Source organism: Lemur catta, chromosome 3 (assembly GCF_020740605.2).
Source record: "Lemur catta isolate mLemCat1 chromosome 3, mLemCat1.pri, whole genome shotgun sequence".
In the NCBI taxonomy this organism is placed as follows: domain Eukaryota; kingdom Metazoa; phylum Chordata; class Mammalia; order Primates; family Lemuridae; genus Lemur; species Lemur catta.
The window spans coordinates 66,542,875-66,566,599 of record NC_059130.1 but is presented as its reverse complement, the minus strand read 5'-3'; the positions used below and the strand labels follow the sequence as shown (position 1 = coordinate 66,566,599).

Here is a 23,725-nt window from a genome sequence, read left to right as displayed (position 1 = left end):
CTTTCTTCCCTTTGCCTTCCTTTCCTGCCTCACTGAAGCTATTCTTTATTTCCTCATTGTTTCCTCCAGTCAACCCACATACCCATTTTTTCATTAAGTCAAACTTACGATATCTTTTAATCATATAAATGTCATTAAATGAAACCCCAGTAGTGAAACTATTATCCAAATATTTTCCAAGTACAAGAAAAACAGAATTGATTACATGTATTCTATTTGTGGAATTAAAATACAAATTTATGAATCCAGAAAAATTAAAGATGGTAATTTACACCAAGGGGGTGGTAGGGGAAGGCAGAAGAAAAAAGTAGGCCAATAAGAAAACCTTACTAAGAATCAAAACAATACAAATTAAAACAAAAATTTATTAATAATTTGTTTCCCAGCAGTCAAAAAGAAAAGATAAAAGTTAATAATACACAGTTGACTTGGATTTAGAAAAAAAGACACAGCCTTTCTGGAGGGCAATCATGCTCCATGACTTCAGATTTTTATCCCTAGGAATCTGTCCTAAAGAGAAAATGAGTCAAGTTCACAAAGACGTATAAATATGCATGTTCAACACAGACTTGTTAACAATACTGAAGAATTTAGAATCTAAACACCTATGATCTGGGGGTTATGGTATACTCATAAAAGAGAAAACAAGAAAGCCTTTGGAAAAGATTATATGTCACCATACCTACTGGCAGGGAAAGATCCCCAAGATATGCCAAGGAGTTATGAAATAGCAGGTATAATATGATCCCAGTTATATAAAATCATATACTTTCATATCTTTATACTTATATATGTAAAGAGAGAGGGCTAGAAGAATGCTTACCAAAATATCAACTCTGGGATATGGGACTTGAAGACATTTTCCTTGTCTTTTTTTTTTTCTAACTGAGATGAAATTCACATAACATAAAATTAATCTGTCGTCTTTTAAACTTTTCTGTATAATTTGAATTTTCTACAGTGGGCATTTATTATTTTTATAGATAGAAAAAACAACTGAAAAAATAAAAATAGCTTACATAGAGAATATCTATAAACTATTATAGATAAGAAATACAATTATTAGTTACAAGCATTAAAATAATTCTATTTTTTATAAAATGCTTCCTTTAACAATAGCACTCCTGATTTATTCTTATACTTATTCACAGATCACCACTTGACAGATATATTAACGGCAAAGAATATTATTAGCTGATACAGTCCATTTAAAATATAGCCAAATCAAAATAAAGAATTTCTGTTATAAGATATACAAATTTTATTTTCAAAAACTTGATTCACACAAAATTTCTCAGACACATAGCCATGTGAACAGCAAGGTATCCCCCTTCATAGAATATACTTACCAAAACGGCCCAGTTGTTTGTATGGCCACTTCTAAAGAATTGTTCTGCTTGATCCTATTAGTAAAATAAAAGCAAAATGATTAGAAGAAAATGCCACAATTCCCAGATAAAGTCCGAAAGGACAGTTAAGACTCATGGAGTTTTTACAGTTGTAATAACAATTATCTAAGTTTATGAAGATGCTTATATTTGATTTTATGGACAAAATAAAGAATTAAAAGAGCTTATAGTTTAAAATACTATGAGAAAAAAAGCCCTAAACTGGAAATCTGGAGAGTTGGGTTTCAGTCTTGCCTTAGACACTGATTAAATAGAGTAACCTTGATTAAGATACTTAACTTCCTTGAGAATCATTCTTATGTGCAAAACGAAAGCAATGTCAACCCTACATCACTGTGCTATTTTAAAGGACTCTAAAGATGTATGTGCAAGAGCTTCTGCTTTAAAAAATTGTTAAGCATGAAGCAAATGAAAATGTATTCTATAAGTCACAATTTACTACTTCTCATCACCTGAGATTTATTAAGAAAGTATTATAGAAAGTATGCTCAATAGAGAACATACCATTTGTTTGTTCAATAGATTTAACAAGGCTAGTGATATAATTTGGATATTTGTCCCCTCCGAATCTCTTACCAAAAATTGATCCCTGATGCTGGAGACAGGGACTTGGGGGAGGTGTTTGAGTCACAGGGGTATATCCCTCATGATCAGCTTGGTGCTATCCTTGTAGTAATGAGTACAGCTTTCACTCTATTAGTTCACATGAGAGTTGGTTGTTTAAAAGACTGTGGTACCTCTTCCTGCTCTTTTGCTCCTACTCTTGTCATGTGACACACCTGTTTCTCTTCCTATTTTGCCATGATTGGAAGCTCATTGAAGCCTTCACCAGAAGCAGATGCAAGTGCCATGCTTCTTGTACAGCTTGCAGATAAACTTCTTTTCTTTTTGTAAATTAATCAGCCTCAGGTATTCCTGTTTGCATAACAATGCAAACGGGACCAAAACAGTTACTATTTAAAATTGCAACCTCACCTCACCATTTTCCTTATGATTTATTTTCTCCATTTTGTTTATCATCTTCTTACATTATATATAATTAACTTATTTATTATGTGTATTATTAATTATCTGTCTCTGCTGAATATGATGTGAGCTCCAATAGGGCAGGGGCTTTCATCAGTTACATTCACTGATGTTCCCCAAGTAAGTTTGGTACATAGTAGATTCTGAATAAATTATTTGTGAATGAATGAATACATAATCCAAATGCCTTTACTGGCAGTGAACGAAGCAAGAATCTGTTGTAGAAAACTCTAACTACATGGTGGATAAGTTCAGAATAAGGTAAGATGGTATTACATAAAGGTTTTACTATAAAACTATAATAAAATCTATTTTTATTATTTTTATAGTCAAATAGAATTTTACTATACTCCTTTCAGGGTATACTCTGATAATCTATTAAAGTGATCACTCTCTTCAATGAGAACGCAAGATGAAAATGCTTATGCCAGAAACTTCTCAAAGATTAGTATTTCATTTTTAGTAATATCAGAGATAGTTTTTATCCCCATGAGTTTCTTGTAAGGAATAACAATCTCCCTACCTCCTCAATCAAAATTATTACCCGCTGAACTTCTCACAGATGTTTTTAATCATTGAATCACTTAATAATCATTTCTGTTGATTCTCTAAAAATCTCTGCAATTATGCTAACTCACTCCTTAATATTGGTCACAATGTTAAACAGTAAAGATAGGACAAATGTGCTGAAACATCCATAAAGACTGCTGACTTTCATTTTTTGCTGCGGGTTATTATTGAGAGGACTGTTTTTAAACATTTTATCTCAAACACAGCCAGGTGTTCATCATATGCTTCTAATTTTCCATTCAGTCTTGAATTGTGAATGACTTATTTCATGTCTTGATTGTATACATAACAACTAATATCCTCCCTGCTAGAATTTCATTCAACACCATTCCTACCATATGCCGGGAATCATATTTGAACACACCAATGTATCTGACTGAGGACATCCGCTAGCATTCTGCCAGGTTTCACTAATCTGTTAAAGTAAGTCTGAATTATTAATAAATTTCCCATCTCAAGACATTAAAAAGTTCCAATACCATTCTGACACCTAATGAATATCCCTTTGACTATAAATTAAAATAATAGTGGATATAAACCATACTGACCTCAGATCTATTCCCAAACATTTTAATTACTAGATCAGTCAGAATGCCTGGGTTCAAATCTGGGCTCTATTACTTACTAGCTGTATAAACTTAGGAAAGTTGCTTAATGTCTCTGTGCCTCCATATTCTCATCAATAAAATGATAATAATATTCTTTGACTCACAGAATGTAGGAATAGTTGATTAGTTAAAACTGCCTGACAAATGTTAGCAGTTTTAATTTCTAGCCAACAAGAAAATTTCAGGGAGAATGAAATAAAAAATTCCATGCAAATATGTGTCTGTGTGTGTGCACGCACATGTCTGTACACAGTCATACAGAAACTCAACTATATGCTGCCTATAAGAAACTCGCTTTACCTGTAAAGATACACACAGACTGAAGGCGAAGGGATAAAAAAAGATATTCCACACATATGGAAAACAAAAATGAGCAGAAGTAGCTATACTTAGATAAAACAAACTTTAAAAACCATAGAGAGAGACAAGGAAGGTCATTTTATAATGATAAAGGGAGCAATTCAACAAGAGGATATAACAATTATAAACACATAAGCACCCAACACTGGAGCATCCAGATATATAAAGAAAATATTATTAGATCTAAAGGGAGAGATAGACGCCAACGCAAAAATGGGAACTTCAACATCCCATTCTCAGCATTGGACAGATCACCTGAACAGAAAATCAACAAAGAAACATCGAATTTAAACTGCACTATAGACCAAATGTACCTAACAGACATTTACAGAATATTTCATCCAACAGTGACAGAATCCATATTCTTCTCATCAGCACATGGAATATTCTCCAGGACAGACCATATGCTAGGCCACAGAACAAGCCTCATCAAATTTTTAAAAACTGAAATCATATTAAGAATCTCTTCTGATCACAATGGATTAAAACTAGAAATCAATTAACAAGAGGAACTTTGGAAACTGTTCAAATACATGGACATTAAACAACATGTTCCTGAAAGACCAATGAGTCAAGAAAGAAAAAGGAAATTTAAAAATTTCTTAAAATAAATGAAAATAGACACGTAACATACCTAAACCTATAAAATACATGTAAAGCAGTATTAAGAGGGATGTGTATAGTAATAAATGCCTACATCAAAAAAGTAAAAGGATTTCAAATAAACACCCTAACAATGCATCTCAAGGAACTACAGAACCAAGACCAAACCAAACCCAAAATTAGTAGAAGGAAAGAAATAACACAGATCAGAGAAGAAACAAATGAAGATCAACAAAATGAAGTTTTTTGAAAAAATAAACAAAAACAAAACTTTAGCTAGACTAAAGAAGATCCAAATACATAAAATCAGAAACAAAAAGGAGACAATACAACCGATAACGCAGAAATATAAAGCATCATTAAAGAAGGTTATTAACAACTATATGCCAACAAATTGGAAAAACCTAGAGGAAACTGATAAATTCCTGGACACACACCACCCACCTAGATTGATCCAGGAAGAGACAGAAACTTTAATCGGCCAATAATGAGTAACAAGATTGAAGCAGTAATATAAAAAGTTTCCCAACAAAGAAAAGCCCAGGACCTAACCTACCTAAATTCAGTAAAGTTGTAGGGTACAAAATCAACATACAAAAATCCGTAGTCTTCCTATACACCAATAACAAACTGGCTGAAGAAAAATCAAGAAAGCAATCCCATTTACAATAGCTCCAAAAAAAAAATAATAAAATATCTAGGAATAAATTTAACCAAGAAGTTAAAAGAACTCTATAATGAAAACTATAAAACTGATGAAAGAAATTGAAGAAAACACAAAAAATTGGAAAAGATGTCCATGCTTATAGGTTGGAATAATAAGTACTGTATTGTTAAAATGACCATACCACCTAAAGTGATCTACAGATTCAATGCAATCCCTATCAAAATACCAATGATGTTCTTCACAGAAATAGAAAAAACAATCCTAAAATTCACATGGAACCACAAAGACCTCGAACAGCTAAAGCAATCTTGAACAAAAAGAACAAAGCTGAAGGCATCACACTACCTGACTTCAAAATATACTACAAAGCTATAGTAACCCAAACAGCATGGTGCTGGCATAAAAACAAATGCATAAACCGATGAAGCAGAATAGAGAACTCAGAAATAAATCCACATTATTTACAGCCAATTGATTTTTGACAAAGGTATCAAGAAAATACATTGAGGAAAGGACCAAGTCTCTTCAATAAATGGTGCTGGGGAAACTGGATATCTATATGCATAAGAGTGAAATTAGACCTAGATCCCTATTTCTCACCATATACCAAATAAACTCAAAATGGATTAAAGACTTAGTGTAAAACCTGAAGCCATGAAACTACTAGAAGAAAATATAGGGAAACACTTCAGGACATTGGTCTGGGTAAAGATTCTGTAATTAAGACCTTAAAATCATAGGTAACAAAAACCAAAATAGACAAATGGGATTATATCAAACTAAAAAGTTTCTGCACAGCAAAGGAAACAACAGAGTAAAGAGACAACCAGAAGAACAGGAGAAAATATATGAAAACTATTCATCAAATAAAGGATTAATATCCAGAATATACAAGGAACTCAACAGCAAAAAAATCAAATAACCCAAATCAAAAGTGAGCAAACAAGTATAAAGAAAAATATTCAACATCACTAATCATCAGGGAGCTGAAAATCAAAACCACAATGAGATATCATCTTACCCCAGTTAATATGGCTATTATCAAAAAGACAAAAAATAACAAATTCTGGTGAGGATGTGGGAAAAAAGGAAGTCTTACACACTGTTAGTAGGAATGCAAATTAGTACAGCCCTTATGGAATATAGCACAGAAGTTCCTCAAAAAGCTAAAAATAGAACTACCATGTGATCCAGCAATCCCACTAATAGGTATATATATCCAAAGGAAAGGAAATCAGTATGTCAATAAGATATCTGCACTCCCAGGTTTATTATAGCACTATTCACAATAGCTAAGATATGGAATCAATCTAAGTGCCCATCAACAGATGAATGCATAAAGCAAATGTGATATATATACATACACACACATACACACACACACACACACACACACACAATGGAATACTATTTAGCCATTAAAAAAATGAAATCCTGTTATTCACGGCAACATGGATAAGCCCAGAGGACATTACATTATTTGTTTTTCAGAAAAATAAATACTGCATGTTCTCACTCATATGTGAAAGGTAAAAAAGTTAATCTCATAGAAATAGAGAATAGAATAGGGGTTATTAGTGGCTGCAAAGAGCAGAGGGGAGAGGAAGATAAGGAGAAGTTGGTTAACAGACACAAAATCATAGCTAGATAGGAGGAATAAGTTCTAGTGTTCTATAGCACTTTAGGGTAACTATAGCTATTGAAAAAAACATAATAAATTATTGTTTACTATAGTTGTAACATTCTGAATGTTACCAGCACCAAGAAATCATAAACGTTTGAGGTAATGGTATATTAACATTACCCTGGTTTGATCACTACACATTGTATACATGTATCACAATATCACACTGTATACCATAAGTATATATAATAATTGTGTTAATTTAAAAATATATATATAAGAGAGAGGCATGGCTTAAAGACAATGCAACATTAGTCAGAATGTAAAGCATGTATTTCTGGAGATTTGTAAAATATCATTAACACATTTTAGAGTACATAGGCATGTGACCCTCAAGAAGGTCAATATTCACTAGAATATGATTTGCTGTAGTGATCGAAGGTAAATCTTAACTACCAGCAGAGATTGAAAGACTGTGATCTCTTTGAAATTACTATGGTTAGGATAAAATACATTTAATATAGCAAGTTAATAACACAGTATTTCATATTAAATGAAGATATAATGGGTCTTTTGTTGTTAGGCATTGTGTCTGGTAAACCGTTCACATGATAAATATAGAATAATAACCTGAAAAAAGTATGTGTGGCATATATCTGTGTGTGTGTGTGTGTGTGTGTGTGTGTGTGCGCGCGTGTGTGTATACAAGGGCTGTCGGGAAAGTATACAGCCATGTAATATGAACACATTGTGTGTGTGTGTGTGTGTGTGTGTGTGTGTATTTTACCCACTCACCCCCCACAACCCTTCTTAACAGCTGCCTAGATGCTGAAGAAAGCAAGGTGCTATAGTGGATAAAGCATTGGTTTGGGGATTTGAAGACCTGGGCTAAAACCCGGTCCTACTCCCCAGCTGGCTGTAAGACTGGGGTAAGTCATTTAGCTCTTCAGACTTGCCCTTCCTCATGTAGAAAATAAGAATTGACCTAAATAATCTCTAATATACCTTCCACCTCCAAAATACTTGCTTCATTAAGACTTCAGTGAAAAATCTGAGATGGCAAAACTTTTTTGTGATTGTCTAGACAAGATAGTTACTATAAAGTTATTCATTCTACATATAGCAAAGGGAGCACCGATAATACGCAAGGTACCATGTAATGTACAGTGATATAAAAAATCACTAAAAAGCATGCTGTTTTTTCTCAAGAATTCCAGAGTTTAATAAAGACAAGCATGCAAACACATTACACTACAATGTAACATTCACTAACATCACGATAACTGGGCATCTGAGTGCTCAGAACACAATGAAGGGCAAAAATTGTCATAGTACTTACCTTCAAAGAGGTTATTACCCAATTAGATAAACATGCATTAAGCAGATAAGGGCAAACTATAAACCCTATAAAGCTGCAGTCCCCAACCCCGTACTACTCCTGTTAAGGAGCTCCACCACCCCTTCTCTCCCTGCCCCAACCCACGGAAAAATTGTCTTCCATGAAACCAGTCCCTGGTGCCAAAAAGGTTCGGGACCATTGCTGCAAAGGAAAGACAAAACCCTATAATGAAAGAGTATAATAAGGGGCCCTAATCTGGTCAGGAAATTTTCCCTAAAGAAGTGACTTTTGGGTTAAGATCCAAAAGTTGAAGAGAAAACACAAGACAATTCCATATAGAGGGAATGTGGGCCCTTAACGGCAGAAGGCAGCTTAAAGGTTTTGAGAAACTGAAAAAAGACTAGCATAAGCAGAAGTATGAAGAGAAAGAAAGAAAGAGAAAGAACTGGAACTATAGTCAGGGGCCAAGGTGTGCAGAGCTTTGTTTGTGGGTCATGATGAAGAGTCCGTTCTTTATCTATAGGGCAACATGAAGTTGCATATGAGTGACATGATCAGTTTTGCATTTTAAAAAGTTACTCTGGGTGCAGCTTGGAGAACAGATTGGAAGAAAAAGAGAATGAGTCAAGGCAAACCAGTTAGAGGACTTCTGATCTCATCTTAGGAGATGGTGGATAATAAATAGCACAAAGCATACATAGTAAATGAGTGCTACAGTAGCTAAGTGTACAATTACAACATTAAGGTACAGGTAAGAAAAAGGAAAAGGCTCTACAGAGGTTATGCTTTTACTGCACCTTAGTAAACGAACAGAGGAAACAGGATGCATAAAATATGGTAATGTGAAAAAGCACAGCAATTGTGTACCTGCAAAAAAGAGTAATGGTGTCCAAAATGAAGTATGCAAGATAACCCACTATAATAAATGAGGAAAACAGTATAACTTCTATTTATTCGTATTATGTTATGTAAAAGATATGCCATATATAAACATTTAACATATAAATTAACATTAATCATGAATATTTATAAAGTGTATGCTTAATATCTGTTTTTAACTGACAAGGTGTGTATTCAAAAAGTTTGGGGTCCACTGGTCTAAACTCAAGGTGGAGAGAAGAGGCTCCAAAATGGAAGACTGGAAAAGTAGGCTGGGATCAGATCTTAATGTTTAGACTTTATTCTGTATGCAATGGAGAAACATTTAAAAGATTTAACCATAAGAATAATCTGATCAGGCTTACATTTTTATGAAGACTAATCTAGCATTAAAATGAGGGAATATGGAAGCCCAGAGGAAACAAGATAAAATAATTGCAATAGTCTAGGCAAGAAATGATCAGAGCCTGAATTAAGCCAGTGGAACTGGAGTGCTGAAATCAATTTTAAGAGTTCAGAGTTCAGATCATAGAATTTAATGAATTAAAATTGGCATTAGTGAACTAGAATCAGAAAATGGTATAAAGAGAGGAGTTTATTAAAACTCCCAGGTTTCTAGTTTAGGAGCAACATTTCTGGGTTAAGAAATGCAGGAGAAAGGGGTTATTTAGCTTTTCACAGTCTCTTTAAGAGAAGGGGGGGGGATAAGCATAAAACGAATGTCTGCTAACTATCCTGGCCCCTAGCCAAATGGATATGCAGACCTGAAAATGATACTGGAGATCTCGATTGTAGAAGTGGACTGAGCAATCAGAGAACAGAGGATAGTTAAAGCAGACCAGAATGTTCTGTGGCCATGTTAAAAAAAAAAAAAAAAAAGGAGGGACGCTGGAGAGAAGTCCAGGGTAAAACACCGTACCCCATTCGACACCTATCAAATGAGAGCCTTGCTGTTCGTAGTAAGAAAGTATGTGCTACACTCCTGTGCTGACATTTCACCTGCTAAGGGCTGCCCACACGTAGGGGCAAAGGATCAAGTCCACCGCTGTTTCTGAGGATTTCGTTCTTTCAATTTATCGTCTTCAAAGGCTGAAACAGACCGACAAGGTCCCATTTGGTCCCACTGACACCCGCCCCACAGCCGCGCCTGGGTCTGACGACTCCAGGTTTCCCTCAGCTGCTGTGGATCTGACGTCTTCCGAAGCGCTCCCACCACGACACAGCCAGCCTCCCAGGGCTCTGTCGTCAAAGAGCCTGACTCCTACCTCGATTTGACTAGCTGCAAAGCTGCCGAAGGACAAGAGCAACAACGCTGCCAGGGCAGTCGAGGCCCGGCCGAAGCAGTGGGCGGCGGCCATGTTTGCCTGCTTCAGACTTCCCGCACCTGGAGGGGCGGAGCAAGTGCCGTAAAGCAGAGCGGCGGGTTTTTTGTGTGTTTTACTTTTTGCGACGCCGCCGGCACCTCCTAGAGGCCGCCCGTCGCTAGTCTAGAAGTCAGCGCTTCCAGCTCTCTGGTTTCCCGCGTAGCTGGGACAAAATATGTGGACGGTATTGACCTTTTATCTTTAATTGCGTTTTAAGTTTTTGTATTGTAAAATAGATATAACATTTAAGAAAGAAATTCGAAAGGTGAGGGGGAAAGCACATGATCCCATAAACTTTTCAAAGTTATTTTTTCCTTTATCCCTGCTTCCTACCCTTTTCTTTCTTTTGCATTACTGCTGACAGTTCTTTGAATATATGAAGCTGGATGTGGGCAAAACAAGAGTTTTAAAAAGGTGATTGATTAGATAAATTGCGAATGGGAATCTGGGTAAGTGCTGCAACTCTTAGGCTTAGGGTCTACTACATAATAAAAGGTCGAACCTGGGGAAGTTAGCTAAACTTTTGTTTGTTATGTAATTATGGAGCTAAAGCCTACCTCAAAGAGACAAGGATCATGTATATATGTTCCAGCATTATATTGAATATATGCATTCAGTTTTAAATTCTGCTTTTCATCTAGTGTGACATAAACGTTTCCTTGCTGCTTCATAATCCTCACAGTTTTAATGTTTAATGGTAACATGAAATGCCATCCATTATTGATGCCCCACAAAGTAATTGTCCCTCAACTGGACAAAGCAAAGTTACTAAGTTTTACTGTGAAAATTATATTGTGAAGAGTACCTTTGTGCATTTGGCTTTTTACATCTGTTGAATTATTTTCTTTGAATAATTTTCCTGGAATAGGAATCTTGGGTCAAAAAAATCAAAAATGTATTAATAGCTATCCATGATATTGCTTTCCAAAGTATACAAACTTACAGTGCTATCAGAATTCACAGCCTGACACCAAATTATGCCATTTTTTTCCTTTAAAATTCCTTGGTATAAAATGTTACCTCAAGGTTGTTATACTTGTTCTTTGGTTACTTTCAAGATCTGATGTTTTCTGTGTGTTTCTAAACTATATATGTATATCTTCTGACGTAAATTTTCTGTTCATATATTTAGTTTTATACACGAATTTGATACCTTTATAAAGTGACATTAACCTCTGCCATATTTCATGCTATTGCTCTTCCCGTTCTCTTGTCTCTCTTTCCCTTTTTTTTGTTTCTATTGCACTTTGTGAGAGGTTTAATGCTAGATCAGGGGTGGGGAACCCTAAGGCCGCAGGTTCGCCACCCCTGTGCTATGTAGTCAAATATTCCATTCTGTGAAGCCTAGAAACTTAACACACTACCAGAATGTCTTCCATTTATTCATTAATTCAACAAATATCTATTGGATGATAATGTAGCAGGATATTGCAGCAAGAAATACTTAGAAGGTTTTTGCTCTCATGAACCTTACATTCCAGTAAGGAAAGCAGACAATAGGATAAAGAAAAATGAAGGCAATAAATTCACAGTGATACAAATAAGGTAAAATAATAGAAACTGAAAGGAGAAGGAGACACTACTTCAGTGGGGTCATCAGGGAAAACCTTCTGAGAGACCTTTTTGATCTGAGACCGGAATGACAAGAAAAAGCTAAACATGCAAACATCTGAGGGCAAGACATTTCTAATACTTACTTTATTTTTTATTTTTTAATGTTATGTTTAACTCTTCAACTATCTGGAATATATTTTGGTACAGGAGTCCCCATTTTATCTACAGGGAATACATTCCAAGTGTGCCTCTACTGGGCAATGCAAAGTGTTTAAGTTTTACTGTAAAAATAATATTAATATCATAAAGAATACTTAAAGGTTTTATTAATAAGTACAGGATACAGCCAGCTTTAACTCTAAATGAAGGACACATGAACAGATTTAAACATCATTCAATATCAGAAATAGTTCTTTTTAATCTGTTAATATATGAGATAGCATTGTTTATGATTTTTTTAGTTGGAATTATTAACCATAGTCTGGTTACACTAGAATTCAATTTATTCATTAACTTAAGTTATTAATTAATTAAGGCAATTTGACAATTAAAAGCAAAAGCAAGTATTTGATTAATCAAAATTATACACACACACAAGTAGCTATACATATATCTCTCTTCTTTAATAAAAGTTTTTATAACTGACCCTCACAGTAAGTCACACTGCAAAGTGTATTCGTGCTGTTTTAACTGTGGTTCTTCAATCAAATGATAACTAAGATTGACCCTACTGACTTTAGAATCAAAACTGGATCACAGTTTATTCTTGCCCGAGTTTTTTCCCTATTCCCATTCCATGTCTTCTTTTTTCTCTCTTTTTCTCTCTCCTTTTTTCTGCACAAAACACAATTGTGTTATTCATTCACTCAACAGATATTTATTAAGCACCAACTATGTACCAGGTATTGTGAGAGGCACAGGCAATACAAGAGAGAGCAAAAATTAAACAAGTTCCTGCCCTCACAGAGCTCACAGTCTAGGGGAGCCAGACATTAATAATAGAAGCATTTAAAAAATGTAGACGTTTAACAGGAGAGTTCCTAGCAGGAGATCCAATCATTTAAGACAAACAAGAGTAGGTTTCTCTGAGAAATTGGACTGAGCTGAAATTAACGAGTTAATCAGGCAAAGATGGAAAAGAGCTTTCAAGGCAGAGGAAACAGCCCTTGCAAAGACCCTGTGGCAGAATGGAGCTTGGCTTATTAGAGGAACTTTTAGTATGGCATTGGTCTTGCAGTTCAGAGAAGAAAAGAGAGTGACAAGATAAGGCTGAATTACTAAGCAGGTGTCACCTCCCTTCAGGGCCTTGTGGGTCAGGTTATGGATTTTGGTCTGTATCCTGAGAGATGGAAAGCCTTACAATGGGATAGATCGAGCTGGCTCCAATGAGGAGAATGGCTGTAGGTAGAGTGTTTGAAAGGCCATTGCTATAGTCCAGGCAATGGTAGCACAGACCAGAGTGATAAGAGTTGAAATGATGAAAAATGGGGAGAACCAATAGGAATTTTAGAATTTTAACCAAAAGAACATGGTGATAGATTATATTTGGGAAATAAGAAGACAATTTCAAGAATGACTTTTGGATATCTGGCTTGTACAACTGAATGCATAGTAGTGCCATTTTTTTTTTTAAACATAGGAACCACAGGAAGTGGAGCAGGTTTAGGATTTATATACAAATGAAGTCTGGTTTAAATATTTACCCAGAGCAATTTAGAAGACAAACTTGTATAAACCTATTATAAATACTTTTGTGACTACTAAATAAATGTTACAAAATAAAGAGTAGAAAGGATAAATTTAATCAGGATGAAAACATGACCTCTGAGAGAAATTTTACAATGCTTTGTACTATATAGTCTAATTGCTACCAGGGAGTCTGTTTGCTACAACAATCAGTGCCCAAAAGTGAGGGAAGCATTTCATATCTGACAGTCAAAATGTTTCTTTGGACAAGATAAAATTCAATAAAAAGAGATATAGAATAAAATATAAATAGAAAAAAATTAATTAAAACAAAGCAAAAGGGCTTTCATTCCAGTGTATTTGTATCACTTCCTACTTCTGATTTTGATATTGGATCACCTTGAATTCCATTTCAGTTTGGCCTGAAATACTTTTCTTCCCTCCTTCCAGAGAGCCACTTAACAATAGTTTGTTATTCTGCTGTAATCCATTTTCATCTCATGACCTTCTCATTAACTTCAGACTAACCCATAATAACATTGCTTTAATGCAAGACTAGAGCAACTGCCCTTTAAAGTCTTGGTTTTGGATATCCTGTGCTATTATAAAATGCCATAATGACCTAGACATAAGGTCATGTCAAACACTTTAGCGATGTAAAACTTGCTGTCACATTGATAGTGTAGTCCTCCATTGTCAATCAAGAAGCCCCTGGTTCTGTTGGTACAAAACTAATTGATGGAAAGTTCAGTTCCCCATGAGCTGAGAATCTCCTACAAATGCAGTTGATTTTATTCAGTTGTACATTGATTTTATTCATTAAGCATCCTGTGAGATTCTCTGAAATCCCAGGGACATTTAGTAGATAAATTAATTACACCGTGTAATTTAAAGTGTGGGACATCCTGAAAGACCACTCTTAGGAAGATACTGGAGTGGTGGAAAGGGAAAGGAGAGTGTGTGTGTGTTATAGAAAATTGCTAGAAGGGTACCATGGTAGGCAGAAAAGATGTGTATGTCCTAATCTCTAGAACCTGTGAATATGTTACCTTACTTGGCAAAATGGATTTTGCAAATGTGATTAAATAAGGAAATTGAGATGGGGAGATTATATTGAATTATCTGTGTAAGCCCAAGGTAATCACAGGAGTCCGTATAAGGGGAGGTCAAGAGGGACAGAGAAGAGAAAGAGAGTTGAAGACAGACACAGTGGTCAGGGTGATGAAGGGCCACCAGCCACGGAATGTGATAGCTTCTAGAAGCTGGAAAAGGCAAGGAAATCAAGTCACCCCTGGAGCCACCCAAAAGAATACAGCTCTACCGACCAGTTTTGGACTGACCAGTTTTGGACTTAAAATTTCCAAAAGTGTTAGATAATATATCTTTTTTGTTTTAAGCCACTAAATTTGTGGTTATTTGTTATGGCAGCAATAAGAAACTAATACAGATACTTAAACTGTTAGCAATGGTTATCCCTTGGAGATTTAGCAATAACGATTGGGGTCTATGAGGACTTTTACTCGTCATTCTTCCGTGTTATTTGAACTTTTTTGTTTTATCATGGACTTACATTACTTCTTAAGTAAAAATAATCATTTAAAGAAAAACTAGGTAATATTAAGTGAAAAGACAGTGTAGAAAATTATATAGAGAGTAATTTCCCAATCATGAAGAAAAATAGAAAAAAGTAAGAAGGAAGATTAGTAAAATGTTATCAGGGTTTTTTCTGAAGTATTAAGAGTGTGAGCATTCTATTTTCATTTATCCTTTCAATCACTCAAGGTATTCATTGAGCATCTACTCTGTGCTAGAGAATGTGCTTGGAACTGAGAACACAGTAGGGAATAAGTTAGACACCATCCCTACCTTCATGGAACTTATATATGGTAGACAGGGCAGATGTTAAACAGATAATTACACAAATTATTAATTATATTGTAATAAGTTCAACAAAGGAGAAATACAGGCGACATCCCCGTGTACTAGGGAGTGTCAGGGAATGCTTTCCTAAGGAACCTCAGCTTGGAACTAAAGGATAAATGGGAATTTTCCAGGCAGAGACAGGAAATATGTTTTTTTACAAAGAGCAGATATCACTTTTTATCAGGAAAAAATGAACACTTTAAATGTTTTTTCTTCTAAAGAAATAACTAACACTCTTCCCTCCCTTTATATCTGGTAACAGCAGTTGCTCGGTGCTGGAAATGGTCTGCTTTTTCTGCTTAATTTAATAAAATTCAGTTTAATGTTCAGACATTTTTCTCTCGTTCAAATACTTCAGTAAAAATGAAATATTTCAGTTGATAAATTGAAGTCAATAGACAAAAAAGTAAAAGAAAAAAATGGTTAAATTGCCTCCTTGTCTAGAGCTTACATTAAGGAAATATTAGATTTAATACCTTTTGGTAGTACACCTATGAAAAAGAGCTGTGATATGTCCTTAATGTTGACCTTGAGGGAACTAAGACCTAGCTTCTTTGCCACTTGAAGTTCTATTTTTATTGGATAAAAATTAAGGAACACAAGCAAAGAAATAAAGAACAGGAATTGTTTTGAAATCAACACAAAATATCACTAATGGATTTTTTCTCAGAAGAATTTCATAAATGAAGTAGGTATCACTGGATATTGAAAAGTAAGGATTCCAAATTTCTCAACATTAGAATCTTGTAAGTCTTATAATTTCCAGATGAGTAGTAATTTTCCAGACTATGCTTTGAGCTTACTTTGGGCGGGGGGGGGGGGGGGGGGGGGGTGGCGGTGAGAATAATATCTCTATAATAAACATACACTAATGATTTTTGAGTTAACGACTAACATCTCTAGGGAAACCAAAAGAAAAATAGAGCCTATTAATAAATACCATACCATCAAAAATCACTAAGTACATAAAGTGCTGTCAATTTTATTTAATTGATCCTTTTTGTTTGTTATTTCCTTGCTTTCCAGTACACTTGTGTGTCTATAAAACTTTGAGTGATAGTGTCCTTTAATGAGAATCAGCATAAATGTGCCTATGTTTAACAAAAAATATATCATAATGTAAAACTGACTTACAATGATGATGATATAATGAGAAGTTATATGCTATTTATGACAGATAATCAGCTAAATTGCATACAGAAGAAACTATAAATAAATATATCAATGAGAGTGTCATAAAAATGGGATATTAGAAGTTCAGATATCCTTGCTACAGATGCAATAAAATGTTTAGGATCTGTAATTGGTTAAATAGTGTTCCCCCAAAATTCATGTATGCCCAGAACTTCAGAATGTGACCTAATTTAGAAATAGGGTCTTTGAAGATGTCATCAAAGTATGGATCAAGATGAGATCATAGTGGAGTAGGTGGGCCCTAAATCAAATATCTGGTGTCCTTATAAGGAGAGGAAAGGACACAGGGAGATGTGAGCAGAAAGGAAGTTCATGTAAAGGTGGAAGAAAATATAAGAGTAATGCAATTACAAGCCAAAGATTGCCAGAAGCTACCAGAAGCTGGAAGAAGCAAAGAAGGGTTTTTCCCTAGAGGGAGCATAGCCCTTACAACACCTTGATTTCAAACTTCTAAGATCCAGAACTGTGAGAGAATAAATTTGTTGTTTTAAGCCACACAGGTTGTAATAATTTGTTACAGTAGCCCCAAGAAACTAATCTAGAGCATAACATAGCTATTTTCATAACCAACCAATTTTTTTTAGTATTATGCTATCTGTATTCATTATTTCCTCCACTTCTTTAACTTCTTTTATGGTAGAAATGAGACCAAGAAAGAGAACAGTTTGTTTTGTGATGTTTATAACAATCAGTATTTGTTTATTGAAAAAATTTGAACACTAAATCAGTTAGGATGATTTTGCCTACAAGCAATAGAAAAACCCACTAAAGGTAACTTAAGCCATAAGAATGTTTAATTACATGGCGAGACTAGCAGTCCACTGAAAGGTTGTTTCAAAGTTGGTGTGCAAACTTGATTATTTCTTCAAAGGCCAAAGGTCCTTCTGCTCTGCCATCTCGATATATTGGCTTTGAAATTCTGATGTGTTCCTCATGGTCGCAGAATAGCTGCTAAAGCTCCAAGTATCATATACTTACCTTTTATTAGGGAACACAATCTTAGTAGCCTCCTAGCACACTTCTCCTTATGTTTGATTGTTCAGGTCTTGGTCACATCCCCATTTCTGGACCAATCACTGACAAGGGTCCAGGATTGGCAAGAATAGTCAAGATCAATCACTATTTGTTCCAAAGGGCTTGTAATATTGCTTCAGAAAAACAGAGAAAGGATGAAAAAAGAGAATCGCTGGGTCAAAATATGTGCATATTTAATATGTCTAGCTAAACTCCCACAAGCACTGCATGAGGATTCCTGTGTCCCCGCACTTGGCATTTCTCATCTTTTTTCCATTCTAATAGGGGAAAGTGATAGTCCATTGTTTTAATATGCATTTCTCAGGTTACTAATACTTTTGAGCATATGTTCATATTCTTGTTAACCTTTTGACTTTTCTCTTTTATAAATTTCCTGTTCATATTCTACCACTTTTTAAGTTGTATTTCCTATCCTTTTCTTGTCAGTTTGCAGAGGTTCTTCACATAGTCCAGATATTTAATCCTTTGTTAATTTTAGACATTTCAAATATGTTTTCCCCATTCAGTCATTGGTCTTTCAACTTTTTCCATCTTACCCTTCACTGAACAGAAATTGTTAAATTAATAAAATTAGAGTATACATACCTCATGGAGTTATCATTAAATATGATAATGTATGTAAAACTCTTGGCCAGAGTGCCAGTTACAAAGTTAAGAACTCAGTAGTAAATCTCAGATATTATTAAGTGTTGTGGTTGTATTCATTTGACACTATCTATGCCAGAAGATTTGCAACTCTCTTTTGCTCCCATGACACCCTACATGTATTTGTTTTGTAGCACCTGTTACACTGTCCCCCGTGGTAGTCATATTGAATTCTTTCAGGCCAAGGACATCAAAGGCCTTATCTTTTATTCCAGTGACCTAGGACAATGCTAAAAGGTGCTAAATAAATGTTAGTTAAGTAAACATATAAATAAATGATTTTCCAAAGATATTTAATTAATAAAAACTACTAATTGAGGAAAAGGATAACTCTAGAAACCATGAAAAAAAATAGGTTAAAAAATGAAATGGGAGAAAATATTTGCAATTAGACACATCTGGTAAAAGACTTATCTAAAGTATACAAAGAACACTTAAAAGCCAACTATAAGAAAACAACCTGATTAATAAATAAGCAAAAGAACATACACCTCACCAAAGATGTACAGATGGCAGATAAGCATATGAAAAAATGTTCAACATCATATGTCATTAGAGAATTGCAAATTAAAACAAAAATGAGATACCACTACATACCTGTTAGAATGGCCAAAATCCTAAACATTGAAAACACCAAACGCTGGTGAAGATTGGCAGCAACAGGAACTCTTATTCATTGCTGGTAGGAATGCAAAATACTACAGCCACTTTTGGAAGACAGTTTGACGGTTTCTCACAAAACTAAACATTTTACTATACAATCTAATGGTCATGCTCCTTGATTTTTACCCCAATGAACTTATGAAACTATAAACATGAGAAAACTTATATCCACATGAAACCTGTACGTGAATATTTAGAGCAACTTATTCATAATTGCCGAGAGTTGCAAGCAACCAAGATGTCCTTCAATCGGTAAATGGATAAACTGTGGTACCTGCAGACAATGAAATATTATTCAGTGCTAAAAAGAAATGAACTCTTAAGCCATGAAAAAAACATGGACAAGCCTTAAATGCTTAATTACTAAGTGAAAAAAAGCCAATCTGAAAAAGGTACATATTGTATGCTTCTAACTGTATGACGTTCTGGAAAAGTCAAAGCTGTGGAAACAGTAATAAGATCAATGATTTCCAAGAGTTATGGGACAGGGAGGGAAAATAAGCAGAGCACAAAGGGTTTTTAGAGCAGTGAAACAATTATGTCTGATACTACAAATGGTGGGTACATGTCATTATCCATTTGTCTAAACCCATAGACTGTACAACACCAAGAGTGAACCCTAATGTAAATTGTAGACTTTGGGTTATGGTGATCTATTAGTGTAGTTTCATGGACTGTAACCAATCTACCACTGTGATGAGGAATATTGATAGTAGGGGAGGTTGTATGTGTGACAGGGGAGGAGGGTATATGGTAACTCCGTACTTTCTGCTCAGTTTTGCTATGAACATAAAACTGCTGTAAAAATAAAGTCTATTTTTTAAAATGAAATACATCAATAAAAAGTATAGGTTGTGTTATTGTCACACAAGAACAGACAATTAGTAAGGACCAAATTCAGGGAACTAATCTTAAAAAAGTGACATGGTATATCGAAGAAGGCAAAACAAATCAATTATTAGTAAGAAAAAGTGGGCACATTTGAAAAGATGACTCTGTATAATATATAATTTTATTTTGACTGTTTTGTTAACCCCTAACAAATATTTTTCAACATATTTGCTGACAAATAGCAAGATGGATGGATTGTAATTTCCAATAAGCAGAGCAATTGTATGGGGCAGTCAGGCAAAGAGAGAAGAAAAGTTAAAAGGGCATGGATCACCATAAGCACATAATCATTACTGAGACCTTTAGTGTTGGCTATATATCAACACTTGACAGATTCATCAACTACTGGGAAATTCTTTGAGTCTAATAAAATTTTTTAACACCTAAAACTTTACTCAGTAATGAACCTGAATTTACCCAAATTTCACCATTTTCTTGCAGAGTTATACTTACCATTTTGTATATACAGTTTTTTTGAACATATATGGATGAGCAAATGGTCATCATTTATGCTTAAGGAAATTAGGGGCTTAAATTTTAGTTTGATAGATTTAGGTTAGCCATGAGAAAGAAATTCATGACCTTCATGTTTTTTTCAGGAAGTTGTAAAGTACCCTCTCTGGAGAATTTTGAGACTGCTGTAAAGACTGTATCCCTATAATGGTTTTGGCAGTATGGCCTCTTCAGTTGTCATCTAAAAGTATGTGATTATATGTGTATGTCTTAATCTTCCTATTTGTGCATTTGGTGCTCTCATTGTCTAAGGAGCATACCTAAAATGTGGAACCCTTTCCAAAGCCCCCCAAACCAACAGTGATCAGTCTTGACTAGAAATGTTCTCAATTTCCTATTTGTTGAACTTCAAAAGTTGAACCTAACAATCTTACATATAATCATCATAAATTACTATCTTTGGGGGCTAATGTTGAACACAGAACCCCTAGACCCCCTTTACAGGTCCCTTGAGTCTGTTACGACATAGCAGTTAAAAGGCAGCCACTAGCATAAGGACTGCATGGACTTTGGTCTCAGCAGGACATTACTAGCTGTGTCTCCTTGGGCAAGTTATATAATTTTTCTAAGCTTTGGTTTTCTCATTTATAAAATGAGAATAATAAAAATGCCTGTGCTGTGGTTTAAATGTGTCCCCCAAAGTTCATGGGTTGGAAACTTGATCCCCAGTGTGGCAATGTTGACAGGTTGAGCCTAATGGGAAGTATTTGGATTATGGGGGCACCACCCTCATAAATGGATTAATGCGATTATTCCAGGAGTGGGTTCATTGTCATGGGAGTAGGTTCCTTATGTAATACAAGGATGAGTTCAGCCCCTCTTATTCTCTCTCTTGCCCTCTCTTTGCCTTTCTGCCATGGACAATGTAGCCAGAAGGCTCTTACCAGAAATGGCCCCTCAATTTTGGGCTTTCCAGCCTCCAGAACCATGAGCCAATACATTTCTGTTCATTATAAATCACCCAGTCTGTGGTATTCTATTATGGTAGCACAAAACTAAGACAGCCTACTTCACTGAGTTATTGTGGACTTAAATGAGATAATGCATATATGCAGACTAAAGCCCTTAGCTCAGTGTCTGATACATAATAAGCACTTGATTAATATTAGTTATTAATATTTCCTTCTTCTATCCCCTACCATCAGGCCCATTCCCTATCTCTAGGAAGTTCACCATCATGTTCTCTGCCTGCCCCAAGAGCACATCACATTGCATGTCTATGGGGGCAAAAATTATTCTGGTCATCTGACTTGTATCTGTACTGCAAAATTTGCTTTCACTGGCTTCCTGAGTTTCACTTAGTTAATTAATAAAAACACTTATTTTCAATGTTCTTGTTTTTCCCACAACATTAAGGAATTCTTTGTAAAATTCATATTAGTATTCCTAAAATTTATTTTAATGGAAATAGTAAAGTAAATAGAGTTAAGTTATAATTCACATGGTTAAACATCTCTCTCACTGTTGTAGCATATTCTGGCAAAAAAGTAAACAAAATTTTCATGAAAACTAGATCTTTCATAGAATTTCTATTTATATCGTCAGTTCTGATGAAAAAGCCTAATTTTTTCATATGTGATTTCAAAAGCTTTACTAGTAAGAAATATTTTGTTTTGAATAGAGAAGTACCCATCAGTGAAAGATTTCAGTTAATTTCTATAGTTGCAGCCTTATTGTTTCAAAAAAGTACAAAACAAAATTAGTTTTTAGGGGCATCATTAGGTATAGAGGTTTTAGAACAAATTTAATCAAAATAAAATGCATTTTTACTCCTTTTGTGTCAGTACCACAAAATGAGTATGAATGCTTTGTTTCACACTTTATTTCTTCCTATAGTTAGAGTTTTTTATCATTTGAGATCAAAGTCAATTTTTCAAATAAGTAAAACAAATTCTAATATCCCCATGTGGCTCTCCCTTATTTTCTCCATTCCTTCTTTAAAGGGGATTTGTAATTATTTATTTCCAATAAAAAAGCTAATGATGCAATTTTAAATGAGGCTCAAAGATTCAAAGGAAATTTTAGACATAATTGTTAGGGTGTGAAGTCCATGCATAGGGGAGAAAGAATTCTCAGGCAGTGATTAGGATATACAGAAGTAAAAGTTTATTTATTTTCCTGAGAAAGAGAGAGAGAGAGAAAGAGTGGCCAGGACACACAGAGGGAGGAAAGAAATGTAGGGCCATGAGGAAAGTTGCTATTTTTCTTGTCTGTTTCAGGGACTGAAAACAAAAGCAGTTGTGAAGCTGCTGTGTTAGCTTTTTCTGTTTCTCACGTAGCAGAGTGATAGTAGAAATTAGTTTCTTCTTTCTCCTTGATAGCAGAAGGCACCTGGTACTGTCTCTTCTTAAGGAAGCAGGGGAAGCTCGCAGTCCTACTGTCTTCTCAGGGACTTCTTCAAGGCTGAGAAAGAACTCAGAGATAAGTTAGGCCACACGTGTTTTAATTAAACAAAGGGTAGTTGTGTTGTAAATTTATTTCTCTTACTTTCTGTTTGATAGGTTATTTTCCTCTGTTAGATAAGTTATTAGTAAGACCACTTTTTAATAATTACAAAAAGTGATCTAACAGTGACTTCGGACACCTTAGTGAAGACACAATTCAGGCAAGAGAAAGCACTTTCTGACTAACTACGGTATGTCAGGCATCACAGTGAGCCCCAAGGAGCAGAATAGCACAGTTCTTAGTTGCAAGTGCTCATTCTGCAGGAAGGGAGGCAGAGAGCAGCCACTTGAGTAACTAAGTGTGCAGCAGGGTTATAGAGCAATAACGGAGGTATATCTAAAGTATTACTGGAGTTCAGAGAAATTGCTAATTCTAGTTATCCTCTCTAACCTGTTTCTCCATTTCTATAATGGAGACTAATATTAGTCCTATCTCACAGGGTCATTAAAAAGATTAAATGAAATAATAAATGTGAAATGTGTAGCACAGTGTCTGGCATATGGTAAGTGCTCAATACATATAGCTGCTGTCACTTTTTTTTAGTATTGCTATAATTGTTATTAGGAGAAGTCAGAGAAGATTTCACAGAACAGGCAATATTAGAACTGGGTTTTCAAGAATAGGGAAGAAGAATAAGAAGCACATTCTAGGCAGAGATACAGATTTAGAGAAAGGCAAGCTTGAACTTTGAGGAAGAAGGAGTGACCTAAACAACTAGAACACAGAG

General features: G+C 35.0%; 1 protein-coding gene across 1 annotated transcript in view; it reads right to left on the bottom strand.

Annotated features, from left to right (window-relative positions):
* PIGK (phosphatidylinositol glycan anchor biosynthesis class K) overlaps positions 1–10,482 on the bottom strand; it is a 108,971-nt gene extending 98,489 nt beyond the window's left edge. Inside the window, exons 1-2 of the mRNA XM_045547721.1 lie at positions 10,351–10,482; positions 1,350–1,403 (exon numbers count right to left, since the gene is read on the bottom strand). Of these exons, the coding sequence (XP_045403677.1) occupies positions 1,350–1,403; positions 10,351–10,443 (147 nt within the window). The 5' untranslated portion in view covers positions 10,444–10,482. The remainder of the gene's footprint in view (positions 1–1,349; positions 1,404–10,350) is intronic.
* Between the last annotated feature and the right edge of the window lie 13,243 nt (positions 10,483–23,725).